Source organism: Pempheris klunzingeri, chromosome 2 (genome assembly GCF_042242105.1).
Source record: "Pempheris klunzingeri isolate RE-2024b chromosome 2, fPemKlu1.hap1, whole genome shotgun sequence".
NCBI lineage: Eukaryota > Metazoa > Chordata > Actinopteri > Acropomatiformes > Pempheridae > Pempheris > Pempheris klunzingeri.
This window is the reverse complement of record NC_092013.1, coordinates 1,308,075-1,327,198: the sequence shown is the minus strand read 5'-3', so window position 1 is coordinate 1,327,198 and position 19,124 is coordinate 1,308,075. Positions and strand designations below refer to the sequence as shown.

The 19,124-nt window shown below is 42.8% G+C and overlaps 2 protein-coding genes across 2 annotated transcripts; both read left to right on the top strand.

The window, feature by feature from the left end:
- The first annotated feature begins 2,738 nt into the window (after window positions 1–2,738).
- Window positions 2,739–9,720, top strand: ccndbp1 (cyclin D-type binding-protein 1). Its single transcript, XM_070845846.1, has 11 exons — window positions 2,739–2,867; window positions 3,120–3,179; window positions 4,476–4,555; window positions 5,105–5,186; window positions 5,856–5,952; window positions 6,057–6,130; window positions 6,343–6,419; window positions 7,122–7,381; window positions 7,539–7,599; window positions 8,420–8,466; window positions 8,739–9,720. Exons 1-11 carry the CDS (start codon window positions 2,786–2,788, stop codon window positions 8,842–8,844), a joined length of 1,026 nt encoding a protein of 341 aa, XP_070701947.1. The 5' UTR covers window positions 2,739–2,785; the 3' UTR covers window positions 8,845–9,720.
- Window positions 9,721–11,067: 1,347 nt separating this feature from the next.
- tomm34 (translocase of outer mitochondrial membrane 34) lies at window positions 11,068–18,612 on the top strand. The gene is made up of 8 exons (XM_070841606.1): window positions 11,068–11,238; window positions 11,949–12,100; window positions 13,013–13,112; window positions 13,879–14,031; window positions 15,040–15,206; window positions 16,222–16,369; window positions 16,555–16,681; window positions 17,253–18,612. Exons 2-8 carry the CDS (start codon window positions 11,971–11,973, stop codon window positions 17,349–17,351), a joined length of 924 nt encoding a protein of 307 aa, XP_070697707.1. The 5' UTR covers window positions 11,068–11,238; window positions 11,949–11,970; the 3' UTR covers window positions 17,352–18,612.
- The last annotated feature ends 512 nt before the right edge of the window (window positions 18,613–19,124 follow it).

Below are 19,124 nucleotides of genomic sequence, written 5' to 3'. Positions count from 1 at the left end.
GAGCTTTTTGGGACAAAAGCACTGATAGAGCAACGCTGACTGAACAACTTTCGTCAATAGCAACTTGCTCAACAACCACTGATAATGTTATTTTGCAAGGTGTGTGTGTGTGTGTGTGTGTGTGTGTGTGTGTGTGTGTGTGTGTGTGTTACTATAACTCAGCGTCATAGTTCAGACTTTTCAGTTTACACTGAATCCTGATTGCTGTTAGACTGAATCAGAGCGAGCTGGTTTGTGTCTGAGAGGACAAAATGTTTCTGGGTGTTACGACACTCCGTCTGTTATGTCTGTGTGTCTGTGTGTGTGTGTGTGTGTGTGTGTGTGTGTGTGTGTCTGTGTGTGTGTCTGTGTGTATGTGTGTGTGTGTGTGTGTGTGTGTGTGTGTGTGTGTCTGTGTGTGTGTGTGTGTGTGTGTGTGTGTGTGTGTGTGTGTGTGTCTGTGTGTCTGTGTGTGTGTGTGTGTGTGTGTGTGTGTGTGTGTGTGTGTCTGTGTGTGTGTCTGTGTGTATGTGTGTGTGTGTGTAACATGTAACATGAGCTTATATAGTAGAAACTTCCGCCGCATGACGACGTCAAACATAAACTAAGGTTTGTGTTAAACTGGCTCAGGGAGATATGTTATCTGCAGTCTTTGCTGTCGGCTGATGTTCTGCAGGTTTGCAGCTGGATTTAAAGCAACTATTTGACCTTCTCCTTGATAGTGAGAGTATTACCTACAGTTACTGTACTGTATTACTGTACAGCTGTGGACGAGGGGGGGGGGGCAGGAAAACAGAGTTTAGCCTCCTAAAAAACCTAACTTAGAATATTTTCACAGCTTCAAATCGCTGTCAGACTGATGGGAAACTTTGCTTTCTTCAAAGCCACCAGACTCAATTCACAAAAACAGTAATTTTACCTCGCAGAACACGGGGGTTTGTGGTGCTACAGCTGCCTCAATCAGTGAAGCGACACGTTATTTTAGATCCAAATTAGCCATTTAAAACACCAAAGTCACATAATAACACAAACAAACTACCAGATCAAGGCAGCAGCACTCCTGCAACTCCAGTTTCCTGCCAGGTAAAATGAATGTTTTTGTCAATGGAGTCTGGTGGCTATGAAGTGAGCAAAGACAAAGAGAGAACAGCTTCAATTCCCCGTCAGTCTGACGCTGATTTAATCACAGAAAATCCAGGAATCAGACATGTTGTTCATCAGATGAGACTAAATAAAGACAGAAAACATGTTGATCCAGAACAACAGTGAATGTAGAAACAGAAACTAAAGATCTGTGAACCTCCAGAAGAGATCTGATCTGATGTTTTCTTATATATGAATAAATGTGTTTTTAATTTTATTTTATAGAAACGCAGCCATTAAACAGGTTCTTTATAGAATATATTAAAATATTACTAATAAATATTAATATTACTGTTAAAATATATTTTCATTAAAATATTACTATTATGTTACTATTAAAACACATTATTTATAGAATAACAGGATTTTTTATATTAAAACAAATGTTTTATCATCATTAAAATATTACCATTAAATTGTTTTACTGTTAAAATATTATTGACTTTAAAGGAAGACGCTCATTTTTAAATGAAGTCTGTTGCAGCTGTTTTCTTTACATATAAATAAATGTTTTTTTTTTTTTTAGAGAAACGAAGTCGTGAAGGTAAACAAGTTCATAACATCATGTTAGAAAATTATTTAAATAATATATCGTTATTGAGATTTTATTATTAGTGTTAAAACAGGTTCTTTATAGAGCAACAGGACTTTTATATCAAAAAATGTTTTTGTTAACAAAAACAAGACTTTAAAAAATAACTAATTTAAACTGTGTTTGTTTTATTATTAAAACAAACTAAAATTAGAGTGAACATTTTTATTACACAATATTTTTTCACTTTAGTCCCAGAAATACTAAACTAAAACTAATGAAAAATAAAATAAATTAAAACACATCACATTAAAAATTAAACCCACTCAAAAAACTGACTGAAACTAAAGTGAAACTAAAAAAGTCAAAATGAACTAAAAATAAAAACAAAAGTATTTTTATTCATTTATGTTTCTGTTATTTTAACATGAAACGAGCTGATGTCTTTGATCAGAGCGCCACCGTGTGTCTGTTCAATGCTCCTGCACATGAAATCAGCTGAGAGAGATGGAGACATACTATTTATTTTAAAAATAAAAATACGAATAAAAAGGTAAATATCACTGTGCCAGTAGAAGTCAAATATACTTAAAAAATCTCTTAAACAAATATATAAATATATAAATAAATTATATATACATAAATATAATAAGGTAAATATCTGTTAAGGAGGAGGAGAGCAGAAGGATACCTGCTGCTGTAAACTCACCTGAGGGGATCGATATTATTATTATTATTATTATTATTATTATTACATAAAAAATATTACAGGCCTCCCCTGTGTATCATTATTATTTTGTATTATGTATTATTATTACTAGATAATATTAAAATACACACTATTATTATTATCATTATGAGTAGTATTAGTACTAGCACTAGTAGTACTAATACTAGTATTAGTAGTAGTAGTACTAGCAGTACTAGTGTCAGTATTGGTATTATCGCAGTAACAGAGTTTCACCAGCAGGTGTCACTAAAGCGTCTTGAATGTGTCTCCTTTTAATTCGTCCCCTCTCGGTGCTCCCTCTATAATCGTCCCCGGCTGAACTTCCTGTCCTTCTGTAGTTCCACAACACGCAGGTATCGAACAGTCTCGTGGATATCTTATGTATCGATCAGCGTGGGGACATGAGTGCCGATAACTTCGCTGAAAACGCGTCTTTGCGGAACGTCCTGAACTCCATTCAGTGCGTCCGAGACCGAGTCAGAGGTAAAAACGCCCGTTAGCCTAGCAGCTAGCATGTTAGCATGGCGAGCTAAACGTGCTAAATTTAGCTTTAACTCAGCGGTTATTGATTATAGATTTAACACTCTAACTACACATGAACACATAATCTATAAGTGCTTTTATATCTGCTGTTGTTCTTCAATTTGTCCTCTCTAAGCTTCCTGTTTGTTTGCTAACTGTTAGCAAACAGAAATTCATCCACAAATTTAACCTGCAGCTCGTTTCCGTCCTCAGATGGAGAATCTAACGAGTCCGACGGAGCGTTTAACCTCTGCAACTTCTGGGACACTCTGAGTTGAGTCCAGTCGATCCTCATCTTCATCTTCATTCTCCTCTTCATCCTCATCTTCATCCTTATCTTCATCCTCCTCTCTCGGCCAAATGATGTTCCCCCATTACCACTTGGTCCCCATGTAGTTTCCTGGTTCCCACCATGTTCCCTCCATATTCCCATCATGTTCCCACCTTGTTCCCATCATGTTCCCCCCATGTTCCCCCCATGTTCCCACCATGTTCCCACCTTGTTCCCTCCATGTTCCCACCATGTTCCCTCCATGTTCCCACCTTGTTCCCACCATGTTCCCACCTTGTTCCCTCCATGTTCCCATCATGTTCCCCCCATGTTCCCACCATGTTCCCCCCATGTTCCCACCATGTTCCCACCTTGTTCCCTCCATGTTCCCACCATGTTCCCACCATGTTCCCACCTTGTTCCCTCCATGTTCCCACCATGTTCCCACCATGTTCCCACCTTGTTCCCTCCATGTTCCCACCATGTTCCCTCCATGTTCCCACCTTGTTCCCACCATGTTCCCACCTTGTTCCCTCCATGTTCCCATCATGTTCCCCCCATGTTCCCACCATGTTCCCCCATGTTCCCACCATGTTCCCACCTTGTTCCCTCCATGTTCCCACCATGTTCCCACCATGTTCCCACCTTGTTCCCACCATGTTCCCCCCATGTTCCCACCATGTTCCCACCTTGTTCCCTCCATGTTCCCACCATGTTCCCACCTTGTTCCCACCATGTTCCCCCCATGTTCCCACCATGTTCCCACCTTGTTCCCTCCATGTTCCCACCATGTTCCCTCCATGTTCCCACCTTGTTCCCACCATGTTCCCACCTTGTTCCCTCCATGTTCCCATCATGTTCCCCCCATGTTCCCACCATGTTCCCCCCATGTTCCCACCATGTTCCCACCTTGTTCCCTCCATGTTCCCACCATGTTCCCACCATGTTCCCACCATGTTCCCTCCATGTTCCCACCATGTTCCCACCTTGTTCCCTCCATGTTCCCACCCTAGAACTCCTGTTCTACTACCAGCTGTCAAAATCAAAAGTTTTCATAACTTTTATATCAAACAACTCGTTCATGTTTGTGTTTGTTTGTTTAGATTCTGTTTCCAACCAGATAATATTTATTTATTTATTTATTCCATAAATGTGTTTTTTGAGAGCCCTCCTTATATAAAGCTTCATCATCATCATCATCATCATCATCATCATCATCACCATCATCATCCTGTTTCACCTTTTTTAATGTGCTGTCCAGTACTAACGGTCTCTGATGGCGTCTCTTGTGTCCTCAGACCAGGCCGTGAAGGCGGTGTCCCAGGAAGCCACCAAGCTCAGCCTCGCCTTCTCCAAACCTCCGCTGCCGTCACAGCAGGTCAGAGTACCGCCGCACCTTATCGAGGCCTTTCAGAGCTCATCGTTCACCAGCTCTGGTTGGTTTAAACACGTTAAAGCTGCAGAGAAGTCGATAGTAATGACGGGCACCGGGACACGTGGAGGCAGAAGAGGCGTCTGTCGTCTGTAGTTTTACTCTCCAACAGTTTCTTCCTCCGCTCGGTTAAACCACCTCAGGCCGTCTATCCGTCAGTGTCACGGCATAAAACCAACGATCTGTTGATTTGTTTGATGAGGTGGACGAGAAACAGCATGAATCTTTCACTAGAAAATAACTCAAACCACAGACTGTATCAAGAAGCCACTGCGACGTCACCAGCTGGTTTGTTGGCCGCCATTTTGAAGCCTCAATTTTGGCATTTTGGCGGTCGCCATCTTACTTTAGGAACCAGACACGACGTTCAGTCTGTACAGACCTCCGTGTCTGATTGGTTAGATTTGGGCATGACTGTATGTCTGCTGTGACGGCGCTTGTTCTGATATTTCCACGCTAACTTTCTGTTCCATGTGTCGACCTTCCTCTGTGCAGGACGCAGGCAAGTTTTCAGAGTCCATCCTGAAGAGTGTCCTGACTCTGTCTACAGTCTATTACTGGCTTCCCAAGAGCCAAGGTAACCCCACCAGTCCCCACCAGTGTGTGGCAGCATCATGGAAAGGATCCCTACAGAGAGAGACCTGGAAGATCCTTTTGGTTTAACCACAAACAGCACACACACCAGACTACATTCACTAAAACAGGGATTTTACAGGAGAGTTGCTGGTCTACTGCTGCCTCAGTCAGTCAGTCAGTTTGTGTTATTTTGTGACTGTACTGTTTTAAGGAGTTACTTCAGATCGAACACAATATTTGTGTAACACACAAAAACACAAACTTAGTAACGAACTGAGGCAGCAATAAACCAGCAGCTCCTGTGTTCTGTTCTCTAAAATCCCTGTTTTAGTGAATGTAGTCTGGTGTGTGTGCTGTTTGTGGTTAAACCAAAAGGATCTTCCAGGTCTCTCTCTGTAGGGATCCTTTCCATGATGTTAATAACTCTCTCTAATGAGCTACAAAGTCTGTAATCGCTCTCTTCAAAGACACCAGACTCCACTGACAAAAACAGTCATTTTAGCTTGCAGAACACAGAACCAACTCTTTAAAACATCAAAGTCACACAAAAACACAAACCGACTAACTGATTGAAGCAGCTCCTGCGTTCTGTGAGCTAATATTACCGGTGTGTGTGTGTGTGTGTGTGTGTGTGTGTGTGTGTGTGTGTGTGTGTGTGTGTGTGTGTCAGGTGTCAGCCTGCGTCGTCAGGTCAGAGACGCCACAGTCGAGGTTTTGAACGGAGTCGCTCAGCTGCTGGAGGTCATCCTGAGCTCACCGCTGCAGAGGTACACACACACACACACACACACACACACGCACACGTCGCCATGACACCTGATGTGAAACTGTCACCTGGTTCAGGACTCAGTGTGACTTTGTTTGTTTCCAGTCTGACTCAGGACCAGCTGACGTCTACAGGAAGTGTGTGGTCGGCCTGTGACCAGTTTGACCAGTTACCTCGAGGTCAGTTCAGCTATTAAAGGAATAATCCGTCTAAATATTCACCTCTGATCTGATACCCGGAGGTTTAGTTTACAGTCACAGCACACCTGTTTCGACAGGTAGACGGCACAATTAATAAGTAGATATGATATAAATAGCAACAGAGAAAATTATCCGAAATTCAAAGCCACCAGACTCCATTGACAAAAACGGTCATTTTGTGTGTTCCACAGACAATAAGGCAGCAGTGCTGGTGGTTCTGTCTGCTCAGACGGGAGTCGTGAAAGACGCCATCGAGGAAATGGAACAGGTAAACACACACACACACACACACACACACACAGTTGAGAGATGACATCACATTTCCTGGCCCAACACTAGAAGATAACTGGCAGGTTGTTATTAAGGGAGAACTCTCTGTCCACATCCTGGTGTCTGAATGATTCGTAGGAATCAGATTTTTGTCTTCAACAGCCCAATATTTTTTCTGTTAGGATCCCTACAGAGAGAGACCTGGAAGATCCTTTTGGTTTAACCACAAACAGCCGTTATATCGCTCTCTGCACACACACCAGACTACATTCACTAAAACAGGGATTTTAGCTCACAGGACACAGGAGCTGCTGGTTTATTGCTGCCTCAGTTCGTTACTAAGTTTGTGTTTTTGTGTGTTACACAAATACCAGCTGCTCCCCTGTAAAATCCCTGTTTTAGTGAATGTAGTCTGGTGTGTGTGCAGAGAGCGATATAACGGCTGTTTGTGGATCTTCCAGGTCTCTCTCTGTAGGGATCCTTTCCATAATGCTGTCAGACACCATAATGTGTAGTTTCATGGTCAAAACGGCTCACTGTAGTTTTTATCAAACAAACTGGAGGGCACAGTGGGGACTACTTTCAGCGGCGGATGAATCCACTAATACCATCAAATAAGTGACATATTTACTTTAATCCATAAAGAATCTGATGATTATTTTCATCCTTTAACGTGTTTATGTGGATTCCTCCCCCACAGTCGTTATCCGAGCCCCTGGACCCGTTCAGCGACGTGCTCGATGATGACCAGGAAGGAGTGGAGCCTCGAGGCAACCAGGACACTTACTGGTCGGAGAAGGACCGGCGTGTGATTGGTCCGTGCCAGGGGCTGATGAAGGCGGCGGCGGCGTGTCTGAGGAAGCTGACGGCTGCCGTTAAAGCCAACGGTGACGTCAGCACGTCTCAGACCCGGGCGCAGCTCGACGACCTGGGTGACATCAGCAAGGAAATCAGCCCAGGGTGGGAACACACACACACACACACACACACACACACACACACACACACACACACACACACACACACACACACACACTGCACTTAGCCCAGGATAACACTGGCACACTCCAAGTGGGCTAAACCAGACTTTAGAGTTTTTGCTGTGTTTTGTCCTCAGTGTTGATGATCTGGCTCTCTGTCTCTACCCGCCCATGGACTACAGCACAGTACAGACCGTCGTAAGACACACACACACACACACACACACACACACACACACACACACACACACACACACACACACCACCGTATAGAAACAGGTTCAGCCTTCAGTGAAGCAGATCAGGTCAAAGGTTTGACGGTGTGCAGTCAGGATCTCTGTTGGCCCTCAAGAGGAAATCATTTTTACACAAAACACAATAAATCAGAAGGAGAAAAGTGTGTTATTCTCACAATATATCGCTCTCTGCAGACACACCATACTCCATTGACAAAAACACTGATTTTACGTAGCAGACCACAGGAGCTGCTGGTCCAGCGCCGCCTCCATTAGTCCATTTATTTTGTGTTATTGTCTGACTTTGGCGTTTGAAACAGTTATTTTGGATCCAAACTAACATGTTAAACCACCAAAGTCACAGCATTGAGTCTAGAAACGTCTGTGTTCTGTGTGGTTAAATTAGCGTTTTTGTCAATGGAGTCTGGTGATCCTGTTGTGACGGCATAAAGGGAGCCAAAGGATTTAAACGGCGTGTTTTCACACACGTTTAATGAAAGACAGAGCAGGAGAAACAGAAAGAGGGCGATCTTACTCAGAGTACACATTTAAGCTGAAAAGACATTAAAATCTCCATTTTTCATATTAGGGGACGTTCAACAACAGTAATCTTACAGCCAGCAGCAGCTTCTCCTCTGCTAGAACACTTCACACTCCTTATGTGACGCTCTGCGGCGTTATCAGATATCTGTTGCTTCAGATCAGCGGCAGCTCGCTTCATCCCATTAATCTATTTAAATCATTAACCATGAACATGTTAACAGCAGCGTGTTTCTCCACAGGCGTCTGCGTTGGCTGCTCTGCTAAAGAAAGTTCTGGGGATCGTCAGGTGAGACTGACTCACGTACTGTGTTTATGTTTGTGAACTAACATAACAAGTGTTCCTCCACATTATACAGGAGGCGTTTTTTACCTTCAGCTTGTAATTAAAGGGAAGATGACGACGAAATAAAGTCACAACTCCTTTAAATGTTTCCGTAAAAAGGGAAACAAATCATGACGGAAAGCGATCAGAGTCACGTTCTTCTTCTTCTTCTTCTTCTTCTTCTTCTGACATAAAAGCATAAACGAGAACTGTCTCCTTTGTCTCGGTGTGTTCAGGTCCAGTCATGTGTGTGGGGAGTCCCAGCTGACCTGGGTTCAGTTCTTAGACGGAGCCGTCGACCACAACCTGCAGAAAGCCAGAGACCTCATTGAGGACCGTTAGAGAGAGTGTGTGTGTGTGTGTGTGTGTGTGTGTGTGTGTGTGTGTCTGTCTGTCTGTCTGTCTGTCTGTCTGTCTGTCTGTCTGTCTGTCTGTCTGTCTGTCTGTCTGTCTGATGTAACCGCTGACCTCTTGCATCTCTGCAGAAAAGATTTTAGTTTACATGAAACTTTGCGCCTTAAAAGAAGCTTTTTGCTGGTTTTTTTACGTTTCGTGAGGTTTTGCTGACACCTGTCAGGTGTGAACACCTGGAAACACAAGTTTCATTTCTGATCCACGTTTGTCTGACTGCAGTGAACATGAATGTGTTTTTGGTCCAGTCCACTTCTAATGTCTAAATAATGATGAATAACAAACGACACAGGAAGCAGATAACAGGAATAAAGTCGTAATTTTACTATAAAAAAAACCACATTATGAGAATAAGGTCATAAAAACGTGTTTTTTAGGGAAATATCTGAAGCAACTAACAAACAAGCAGGTAATGTCAAAACTATCAGGAGCTGAAGCACCAAAAGACAAAATATTCAATTATTTGTGAAACCAGACGTCCAGTTTCACAACATTCATCATTAAAACGCCTCATTTTTCCTCCAAAAACATAAAATGACTTTATTCCTGAACTCTCCTGAAGCTGCCTGCACGTATCAACAGTATAAATAAAATACTCCTCTTTATGCATCGATTCAACATAACCCATCAATCTTTAATTGTTTTCTCTTTATTTTGTCTGCTGTTTGTTCCACTTGTTGGTTTTCTCTGCTGTGGGTGGAGCTTTGAAAGCTTTTATTCTAAATATCCAAACAGATAAACGGACGTTTAAAGACCTCGATGGGTTTTTAACTCACCGAACAGATGAAATAAACTGATGCTTCCTGATCTTCCTCTTTATTCTGCTGCAGTTTTTACATCCTTGTTCACGTCTTCTGTTGTTTACGAGCATTTATTTAAAGAAATGTTGTGTATCTCAGCTGCATGAATAGAATTTACTTCCAGTTGATAATGAGTTCATTGAGCGTTTTAGTGTCGGACATCTGGGGGAAAAGAAAAGAGGAAGATTTGCTTCAATTTGAGAATAAAGTCAAACTTTCACTCTCAGAGCCACAAGCAAGAAATAATAAACCTGAGGAGGAAGATATTTCTGATGCATTTGGGAAATAAAGTGGAAATGTTGAGGATGAAGTCGAAGGAAAAGGCTCCACATTATTGATCCAAGTTGGATTTAATCGATGAAGCGTACACGTGATGGCAGCTGGGTCTTTCTCACACCTTTTAAACACATTTTAAATCCATTAGAGCAACATTTAAAGACTCAAAAACAACCTGAAATCACAAATAAATGACTGAATAAGTGTGTTAGTGACTTTATGGCATGTGAATGAGGTCAAATAAGGTGTGAGGCATGGTCATATTTATCATACCTGTATACTATAGGTATTTACCCTGCATATATGTAATTATTATTATTATTAATAATATTGTTTTCTGTCTGTGGTCTCTCTAGTTTTATATTTTCTCTCGAACGTGTGTTTGTTTCTGTTACCGGCAGCAAACAGGCAGAAATGACTGAGAGGAAAATGCAGTTTATCCGTGCAGCCCCACTTTCAGGGACAGAAAGTGCAGCAGCCTCAGACAGGCTGAGCCAACATGAGCTGCTTCTCCAAAATAGAAACCAAAGTGCTCCCTGCCTCAGGAGGCGTTCAGGGCCGTGGGACATTCACAAATAAAGCTCTGAGGGGAGGCGGACAAACCTTTTAAAGGTGGAGATCATTTTAGTTTCTACTTTATTTGCAACCCGATAGTTTGTGAATCGTCTCTAAAGATCAATACAGTTTGATTTTATCCTATAAACTTTATTCTTTGGTTTTATTTTGTATTGATCATCTGAATCTGTAAATCAATCAAAGCTGTGAAATGAAGTGAAGCATAAAAATAAAATAATATAAACCAGAAATACAGGAAAAGCACTTACTCACATTTTATATTACTTTATATTTCAGTAAGAAATAACCTGCTTATTAATCCACTGTCACATGTTTCTGCTGCAGGAAATCATTATTATATTATTATTTATACATTTCACTTAATTGATTGATCAATTAGATGAATTAATTCCTTCACCACTGTTTCAAAAGCCAAAAGTCCGACAGTTTCTGAAGGACATGAACGCACCGTGACGGAAAGTGAAACCGACCCCCCTCGGTGTCCCGGTACCGCCCCCCCCCCCCGCACACACACACACGGACCCGGACAGGCTGAGGGAAGCGGCGTGAGAGTGAAGGAGCGGCAGCATGAGAACCGGACACACCGGGGGGAGATAGTTGTTGAGGCCGGTAACGTTAGCCGGTAGCCGGCAGAGACAGAGGAGGACTCCGCGCTGTGCAGAACCAGCAGCCGGTAAGAGGTGGGAGCTGCCCGGCGTTAGCATAGCTGGCTAACTTAGCATTAGCATAGCTGGCTAATTTGCAGCGTGTAGCCGGATAGCTAACTTAGCTTCGTTAGCTAGCTGAAAATACGTTCGAAAGCCACTTGAATTAGCACAAGTTAGCTAAGGAGCTAACTTAGCAATGAGGCAGCAAAAAGGTGGAATAACACAGGTGTGCCCCCCCCCTCCCACAGTAAAGGTTAAAACCTGCTACAGGTGTGCCCCCCCCCCTTTAATGTGAACCTGTAGTTGTAGCTATGACGCACTGTCATAAACATAATGAGCTTTAGCTACTATTAGCAGCTAGCACCTGGTGCCAGGCTACTACACAGCTAACCTAGTTTAGCTAACAGAAAGATATTTTACGTATGTCGGTATGCTAACCAGGTAAACCAGGGGTAAACGGGTAGTTTGGGGTTAACCTGGTTTAATATAGACAGTTTAATACAACTAAAGCAGTTTAATCCAGCATCTTATCTCAGGTTTAATCTGTTGAACATCATACCACGCAGTTTAACAGTCACTGATGTTGTTGTGTGTTGGTGTTTTAAAGGGTTAGTTAACACTAAACAGGGTTTGGTGGCAGTGGTTAAAACAGGCACCTGAAGTGGACGTACTTTCCCCTGAAGATGTGGTTTTTCGTGTGATTGATAAATGTTATTTTCACGTGTTGTCTCTTCAGATCACTGATTTAAAAGGAAGAGATGCCTCAGAAACAGAAGTCCCGCTCGTGGGCCGAGCTGAAACAAACTGGAAATGAATGTTTCAAGATGGGCCAGTATGGAGAGGCCACCAGCCTGTACAGCCAGGCCATCAGGGAGCTGGAGAAGAACAGTGAGTGTCAGCGAACATCACACACACATGTTCACTGTGTGTCCTCAGTGGAAGCAGCAACACTGGTCCGATCACACAGTATCTCTGTTTAATATGGAGACGGACCAGTTCAACAGACGGTGGTTTTACTCCAGTCAGATGCTCTTTAAGCCACTCTAATGTTTTATATAGAAAGTAACTCAGGAAACATTAAAGTATTGAATTATACCACAAAAACACACAAACAACCATTGAGATGTTGGGATTCAGCTTTTACATTGATGCTTTCTTCCCTTTAATAAAGGCTATATTTAGTTTTTTGGTATTTTTATACTTTGTTCGATAGACAGACAGGAGAGGGGGGGGGGTGACTTGCAGCAAAGCTTCCAGGCATGTGTTCTCAGGATCCCTGCAGAGAGAGACCTTTAAGATCCTTTTTGTTTAATCACAATCAGCTGTTATATCGCTCTCTGCACACACACCAGACTACATTCACTAAAACACTAATTTTACCTTGTAGAGTAGGGAGCAGGGAGTTGCTGGTTTACTGCTGCCTCGATGGTTGTTTTTGTTGTTTCCTGTTAAATATTGTGTTTGATCTGAAATAACCCTTTACATCACCAAAGTCACACAAACAAACTAACCAAGCAGGAAGTAGCAGCCCAGCAACGCCCATGTTCTCTAACGGTAAATTAGTGTTTTAGTGAATGTAGTCTGGTGTGTGTGCTGTTTGTGGTTAAACCAAAAGGATCTTCCAGGTCTCTCTCTGTAGGGATCCTTTCCATGATGCTGTTAGAATAACAATCTTTATCTCTAATGTTTTTTTTTTTTTTTTAGTTCTTCATAAAGTAAAATGAGGAGCTTCACAGTGTGAAGATGATGTTCAGTCCACTTCCTGACTCAGACTCTTATTTCCTGTTATTTCCTGTTCAGGTAAAAAGAACCCAGAGAATCTGAGCATTTTGTACTCAAACCGTGCAGCCGCCTACTTGAAAGATGGAAACTGTGGGGAGTGTGTGAAGGACTGCAACCAGTAAGTGTGTTCATGTTTTAATCGTTTCACACCACGTGGAGTCACTTGGTTTTAGTCAGACCACATTATTAAATAATCAGGGTTTTGTTTTTGACTCCTCGTTTGACCACAAACCGCTGTTATATCACTTTCCTCAAACACACCAGACTCCACTGACAAAGACAGCAATTTTATCTCACAGAACACGGGAGTTGCTGGTCTACCGCTGCCTCGATAGGCTAATTTTTGTGTTGCACAAATATCGTGTTTGATCCAAACTAATCCTTTAAAGCACCAAAGTCACACAATATTACTAACCAACTTCTGATGGATGCAGCAGTAGACCAGCAGCTCCCCTGTTAAATCCCTGTTTTTGTGAATGTAGTCTGGTGTGTGTGCAGAGAGCGATATAACGGCTGTTTGTGGTTAAACCAAAAGGATCTTCCAGGTCTCTCTCTGCAGGGATCCTAACAGAGACATTATTTTTAAAGACAAAAATCTGATTCCAGCTTCCTGAATGTAAACATTTCTTGTTTTCTTGTTCCTGCTCTGTGACAGTAAACATCTTTAAAATCAGGACAAAATTCTTCACTATTTTATTGACCAAACACTGATAGATTAATCTGTGGATGGCATCATTACTAGCTTTACAAATATTATGAACAGACAAATAATCTGAATAAAACACACACACAGGTGTGTTAGGAGCTGATGGTTTCCTGCAGGTTTGAGTCTTGTTGTCCTGTTCGCTAAAAATCACCTGATTGTTGTTAATCTTCTCTCTCAGGTCTCTGGAGTTGTCCGCGTTCAACGTCAAGTCTCTGCTCCGCCGTGCCGCTGCCTACGAGGCTCTGGAGCATTACCGCAAGGCGTACGTCGACTACAAGACGGCTCTGCAGGTCGACTGCAACATAGCGGCCGCTCATGACGGCACCAACAGGTAACTGGGGCCGGTTTCACACCTGTGTCCAGTCCTGTCAGGGGCCGAGAACCTCAAAACCAACGTGTTCACACAGCGAGGAGCTGCTCCCATCGTCTAACTTAAAGGAGAAATCTGGTGTTTCCAACCCTTGGTCCTCTCTGTTCATATCCAGGTGTCTGAATGACTGGAAGGTACTAAAAGTGTTGGAATTGGTCCAGTACACTCCTAAAAAAGGCTCATCTAATCACTTTGTGTGCAAATATATTTAGGATATTTTCACCACTTTACATCGTAGTCTGTTTATGATGGGAAACTGAAGCTGTTCACTCTTTACTCTCTTCAGACACACCAGACTACATTCACAAAAACACTAATTTTACCTCACAGAACACAGGAGCTGCTGGTCTGCTGCTGCCTCCATCAGGCAGTTTGTTTGTGTTACTGTGTGACTTCGGTTTTTTAAAAAGGTTAATTCAGATCCAACACAATATTTGTGTAACACACAATAACATGAACAGACTAAAAGACCAAGGCAGCAGCAGAGCAGCAGCTCCGGTGTCCTGTTCTCTAAAATCCCTGATTTAGTGAATGTAGTCTGGTGTGTGTGCTGTTTGTGGTTAAACCAAAAGGATCTTCCAGGTCTCTCTCTGTAGGGATCCTTTCCATGATGCTGTCACACACTTAGAATAACACTCTGAGCCTGTCAGTGGATCAAACAAGCACTTTTAGAGGATCTACTAGCAGGCTGAGGTGATCTACTGGACCAGTTCCAACACTTTTAGTACCTACCAGTCATTCAGACTCCAGGATGTGAACAGAGAGGACCCAGGGGTAGAAATGCTGAAGAACTGGTCTCATTTTTGCAGCTATGATGTTTAATTACAGGAGAATGAAACCGAATAAATGGCTGTAATGTTATTTATCAGTCGTAGTCACGCTCAGCAGCAGTGAACTTGTTTCTGCTAGTTTCCATCTGAGTAGAAATATTGACGACTGACAGCAGGCTGTGTTTTCTGTGTTGATCAGGATGGTGAAGGCGCTCACGGAGGCTGACGGTCTGTCATGGAGAGAGAAGCTTCCACCCATCCCCACCGTCCCTCTGTCCGTCAGAGAGAAACTCGCCCAGAAAGCTGCAGCTGCTCCGACAAACGCTCCACCGCAGCCGAACGGCACCAGACACGCCGACAGACCCGGTAACTCAGAGACACACGGTCATTTAAATTGTCGCTAACTCGATCTGACATCTCTTTATTTATCTGAAGTGTGGCACAGACACTGTTGAGGACGAGGGCAGCAGGAAAACTGATTTTATCCTCCCTAAAAAATGGCCTACCAGTAAAAATCAGTATCAGTTTAAATGTACGCCATATTTAGAATATTATCACAGCTTTAAATCGACATCAAACAGTCTTTTAGACGGGAAACTAAAGCCGTTCTTGCTTTCTTCGCTTGCCACCAGACTCCATTCACAAAAACAGTCGTTTAACCTGGCAGAGCACAGGAATTCACTGTGCTACCGCTGCCTCTATCAAAGAACTGACATGTCAGTTTGGATCTGAACTAATGATTTAAAACACCAAAGTCAGACAATATCACAGAAGAACAAACTGATCAAGGCAGCAGTAGACCAGCTTCTGCTCATTTCTGTGAGGTAAAATGACTGAAGCGAATGAACAGAAGAAACAGACTAAGCTCCTTGTCAGACAGTGTGAATGTGAAGCTGTGAAAATATTCTAAATATAGAATACAGCTGTTTTTCAGGAAGCTAAAATCCTGCTGCCCTAAACACGTCTAAAAAAAGTGTGCGCCATATTTAGAATATTTCGTCGTCTAACTGAAGCTGTTTTTTTTCACTTGCCACCAGACTCTGTTCACAAAAACAGTAAATTTACCTCACAAATGAGCAACTGCTGGTCTACTGCTGCCTCGATTGGTTAGTTTGTTTGTGATGTTGTGTGAAATGATTAGTTCAGATCCAAACTGACATGTTAGCTCATTGATCGATGCAGCAGTAGCACAGAGAACTCACCTGTTCTGCAAAGTAAAATGACTGTTTTTTTGAGTGGAGTCTGGTGAGTCAGAGGGGGCGCTGCAGCAGGTGAACACACTCTTCCTCGTCTGGTTTCTTCTTCTGTGCACGAGTCCAGAGCTGCTTGTGAACTTTAAAGGGCGATTCAGATGTTTTTTGTTTTTTCCTCCTGTGGTCAGCTCCCAGTGATAAAGACATGAAGCGAGGCCAGACCCTGAAAGACGAAGGGAACGCCCTGGTGAAGAAGGGAGAGCACCAGAAGGCCATAGAGAAGTACAGCCAGAGCCTGAAACACAACCCCACGGAGGTCACGACCTACACCAACCGGTGGGCCACACACACACACACACACACACACACACACACACACACTTAACCCTTTAACCGGTAAACACGCAGGGTGACCGAGCCACACTCATCAGATCATTGATCATACTGGACTTAAATCACACAAGTCAAAAACACCACACAAATAAAAAAAACAATATTTTGCCAATCTCTCCCTCCCTCAGGGCGCTGTGTTACCTGGCGCTGAAGCGTTACCAGGACGCCGTCGCAGACTGTGACGAGGCTCTGAAGATGGACGGCGGTAACGTGAAGGCTCTCTACAGGAAGGCTCAGGCCCACAAGGAGCTGAAGGTGAGTGTTTGAGTCTTCATCGCTGGTCTTCAGGGTGGGGTCACAAAATAAAAGCACTTCCCGTCTTTGCAACCGCAGGTTTTGTCGCTTCCTTCAACACACCAGACTCCATTCACAAAAACAGTAATTTTACCCCACATGTCTGAGGAGCTGCTGGTCTACCGCTCTGTCGATTGTTTAGTTTGTTTGTATTATTGCATGACTTTGGTGTTTTAAAGGGTTAGTTTGGATCTGAACTACCTCATTAAAACACCAAAGTCACAACCTTCTACATCAGCAGCTCCTGTGTCCAGTGAGGTAAAACCAGTGTTTTAGTGAATGTAGTCTGGTGTGTGTGCAGAGAGCGATATAACAGCTGTTTGTGGTTAAACCAAAAGGATCTTCCAGGTCTCTCTCTGTAGGGATCCTTTCCATAATGCTGTCACACACTTAGAATAAGATCTGCTTTTGTTTGTGTGATCTACTGGACCAGTTCCAACACTTTACAAACCTACTAGTGATTTAGAGATCAGGATCTGTTTGAAAGTACAGACTTCTCCTTTACCTGTGTGACCCTGTGTGTGTCCTTTAGGACGTGGCCGCCTGTGTGGACGACCTGAACAAGCTGCTCACAGTGGAACCAAAGAACTCGGCCGCCCTGAAGCTGCTGCAGGAAGTGCAGAAGAAGTGACGAGACCGCGGCGGCCCCGGGGACCAACGGCGAAGGTCTGGAGAGGAAGAGGAAGCGCCGACGTTCTGGAAGACCGGGTTTGTGTCCTCGTTGTTGTTCTGAACCCGTCTGGGTCGCTCGCTCTCGAAGCTTCAGGGAAACGAAGCCCTGATTGGTCAGAACTGACGGCCAATCAGGAACAAGAAGCTCTGAGGGTGTTTGTTTCACCGGTTTTAGTGTCACTGAGTATCTGTGGTTATTTATAAGTGTCATCAGCCAGAGAATAAACCTGTATCATTACCAGAAGGTGATCAGTAATCAATCACTTCATCAATTCCTCCATTTTCTCAATTAGCTGCAGGAGAAAAATCTCTTAAAGGGACAGTCCGTATTGTCTGCAGTGTGGTTGTCTGAGGTCCTTAACGCCAGTTTAAGTGGACGCCACATTTAGAATATTTTCACCGCTTTAGATCGATGTCACGCAGCTTTTTAGACACCCTCTCTTCGCTTGCTTCAAAGCTACCAGACTCCATTCACAAAAGTATTAATTTTACCTTGCAGAAGACAGGGGTTCACTGTGTTGCTGCTGCTTCAATCAAAGAGCAAACAAATTAGTTTGGATCTGAATCGACCATTTAAAAACACCACAGTGACACAATATCACAAACTAACTGACTAGTCGAGGGAGCAGTAGACCAGTTAGTGCTGTTTTCTGTGAGGTAAAATTACTGTTTTTCTGAATGGAGTCTGGTGGCTTTGAAGAGAGTGGATAGAAAACAGTTTCAGTTTCCCATCTATCTTCACTATACTGTAGGTAATGACTATGGAGGGTGACCCCACCCAACACGGACTGTCCCTTTAATGTTAACGTCCAAACGCTGGTGCTGGTAAAGGTTCATTCTGTATAATTTTGTACACTCAGGTGGTTTGTTTCTTTGTTTTGGTTTCCTGAAGCTTTGACTGTATGTAAATGTTTTAGTGGATATTTATGATTCATTTTTGTTCTAAATATTTTGACGCGGTAAGGTTTGGTCGTGACGTGTTTACGATCAGATCTTATGAACCAGTGAAACTCTCCAAACGAGCTGTTAAGTTTTTCATTACAAAGCCGGTGAAATGTCTCCTGTAGCTGAAGTGCCTCTTCATCACCATCCTCCTCTTCCTGGTTTTACAGACTGTGTGTTTGGCAGGAAACTGAGATCCTTTGTTTTGTCACATTTCTGCTGTTTTTGTTTACCTGCTTCTGTTTTAACTACAAATAAACTGAAATGATAAAATAAAACTGTCTTTTGTCTTTAAAGCTAAACTCTGCGACGTCTCTGCTAGCTTAGCTTAGCATAAAGACTGGAACCGGGTGGAAATGTTAACCTGCTTCACCGACCAAAGCATTTGGGTGTGAACTGTCTCACTGGAAATCTCTAGATTTTTCTGGAAATGTTTTGTAGCCAAACGTCGTCACTGTGGAGCTACAGACCAGTGAAAAGGGGTCTCCTGTATTTTTAAACCTGGATCTTATTTGTACATATTTGGTGTCTAAATGTCCAGTAGATTGTAAAAGTCTGACAGCATTATGGAAATGATCCCTACAGAGACAGACCAGACTACATTCACAAAAACAGTGATTTTAGCTGTTGATCCTCTGCTGCTTCAAATGGTTAACAGTTGGTTATTGTGTGATTTTGGTATTTTAACTGAAACTCATCTGTCCTGTGAGCTAAAATCCCTGTTTTAGTGAACGTAGTTTTTTTTTCGTTCAAAGCCACCAGACTCCATTGACAAAATGAGTAATTTTAC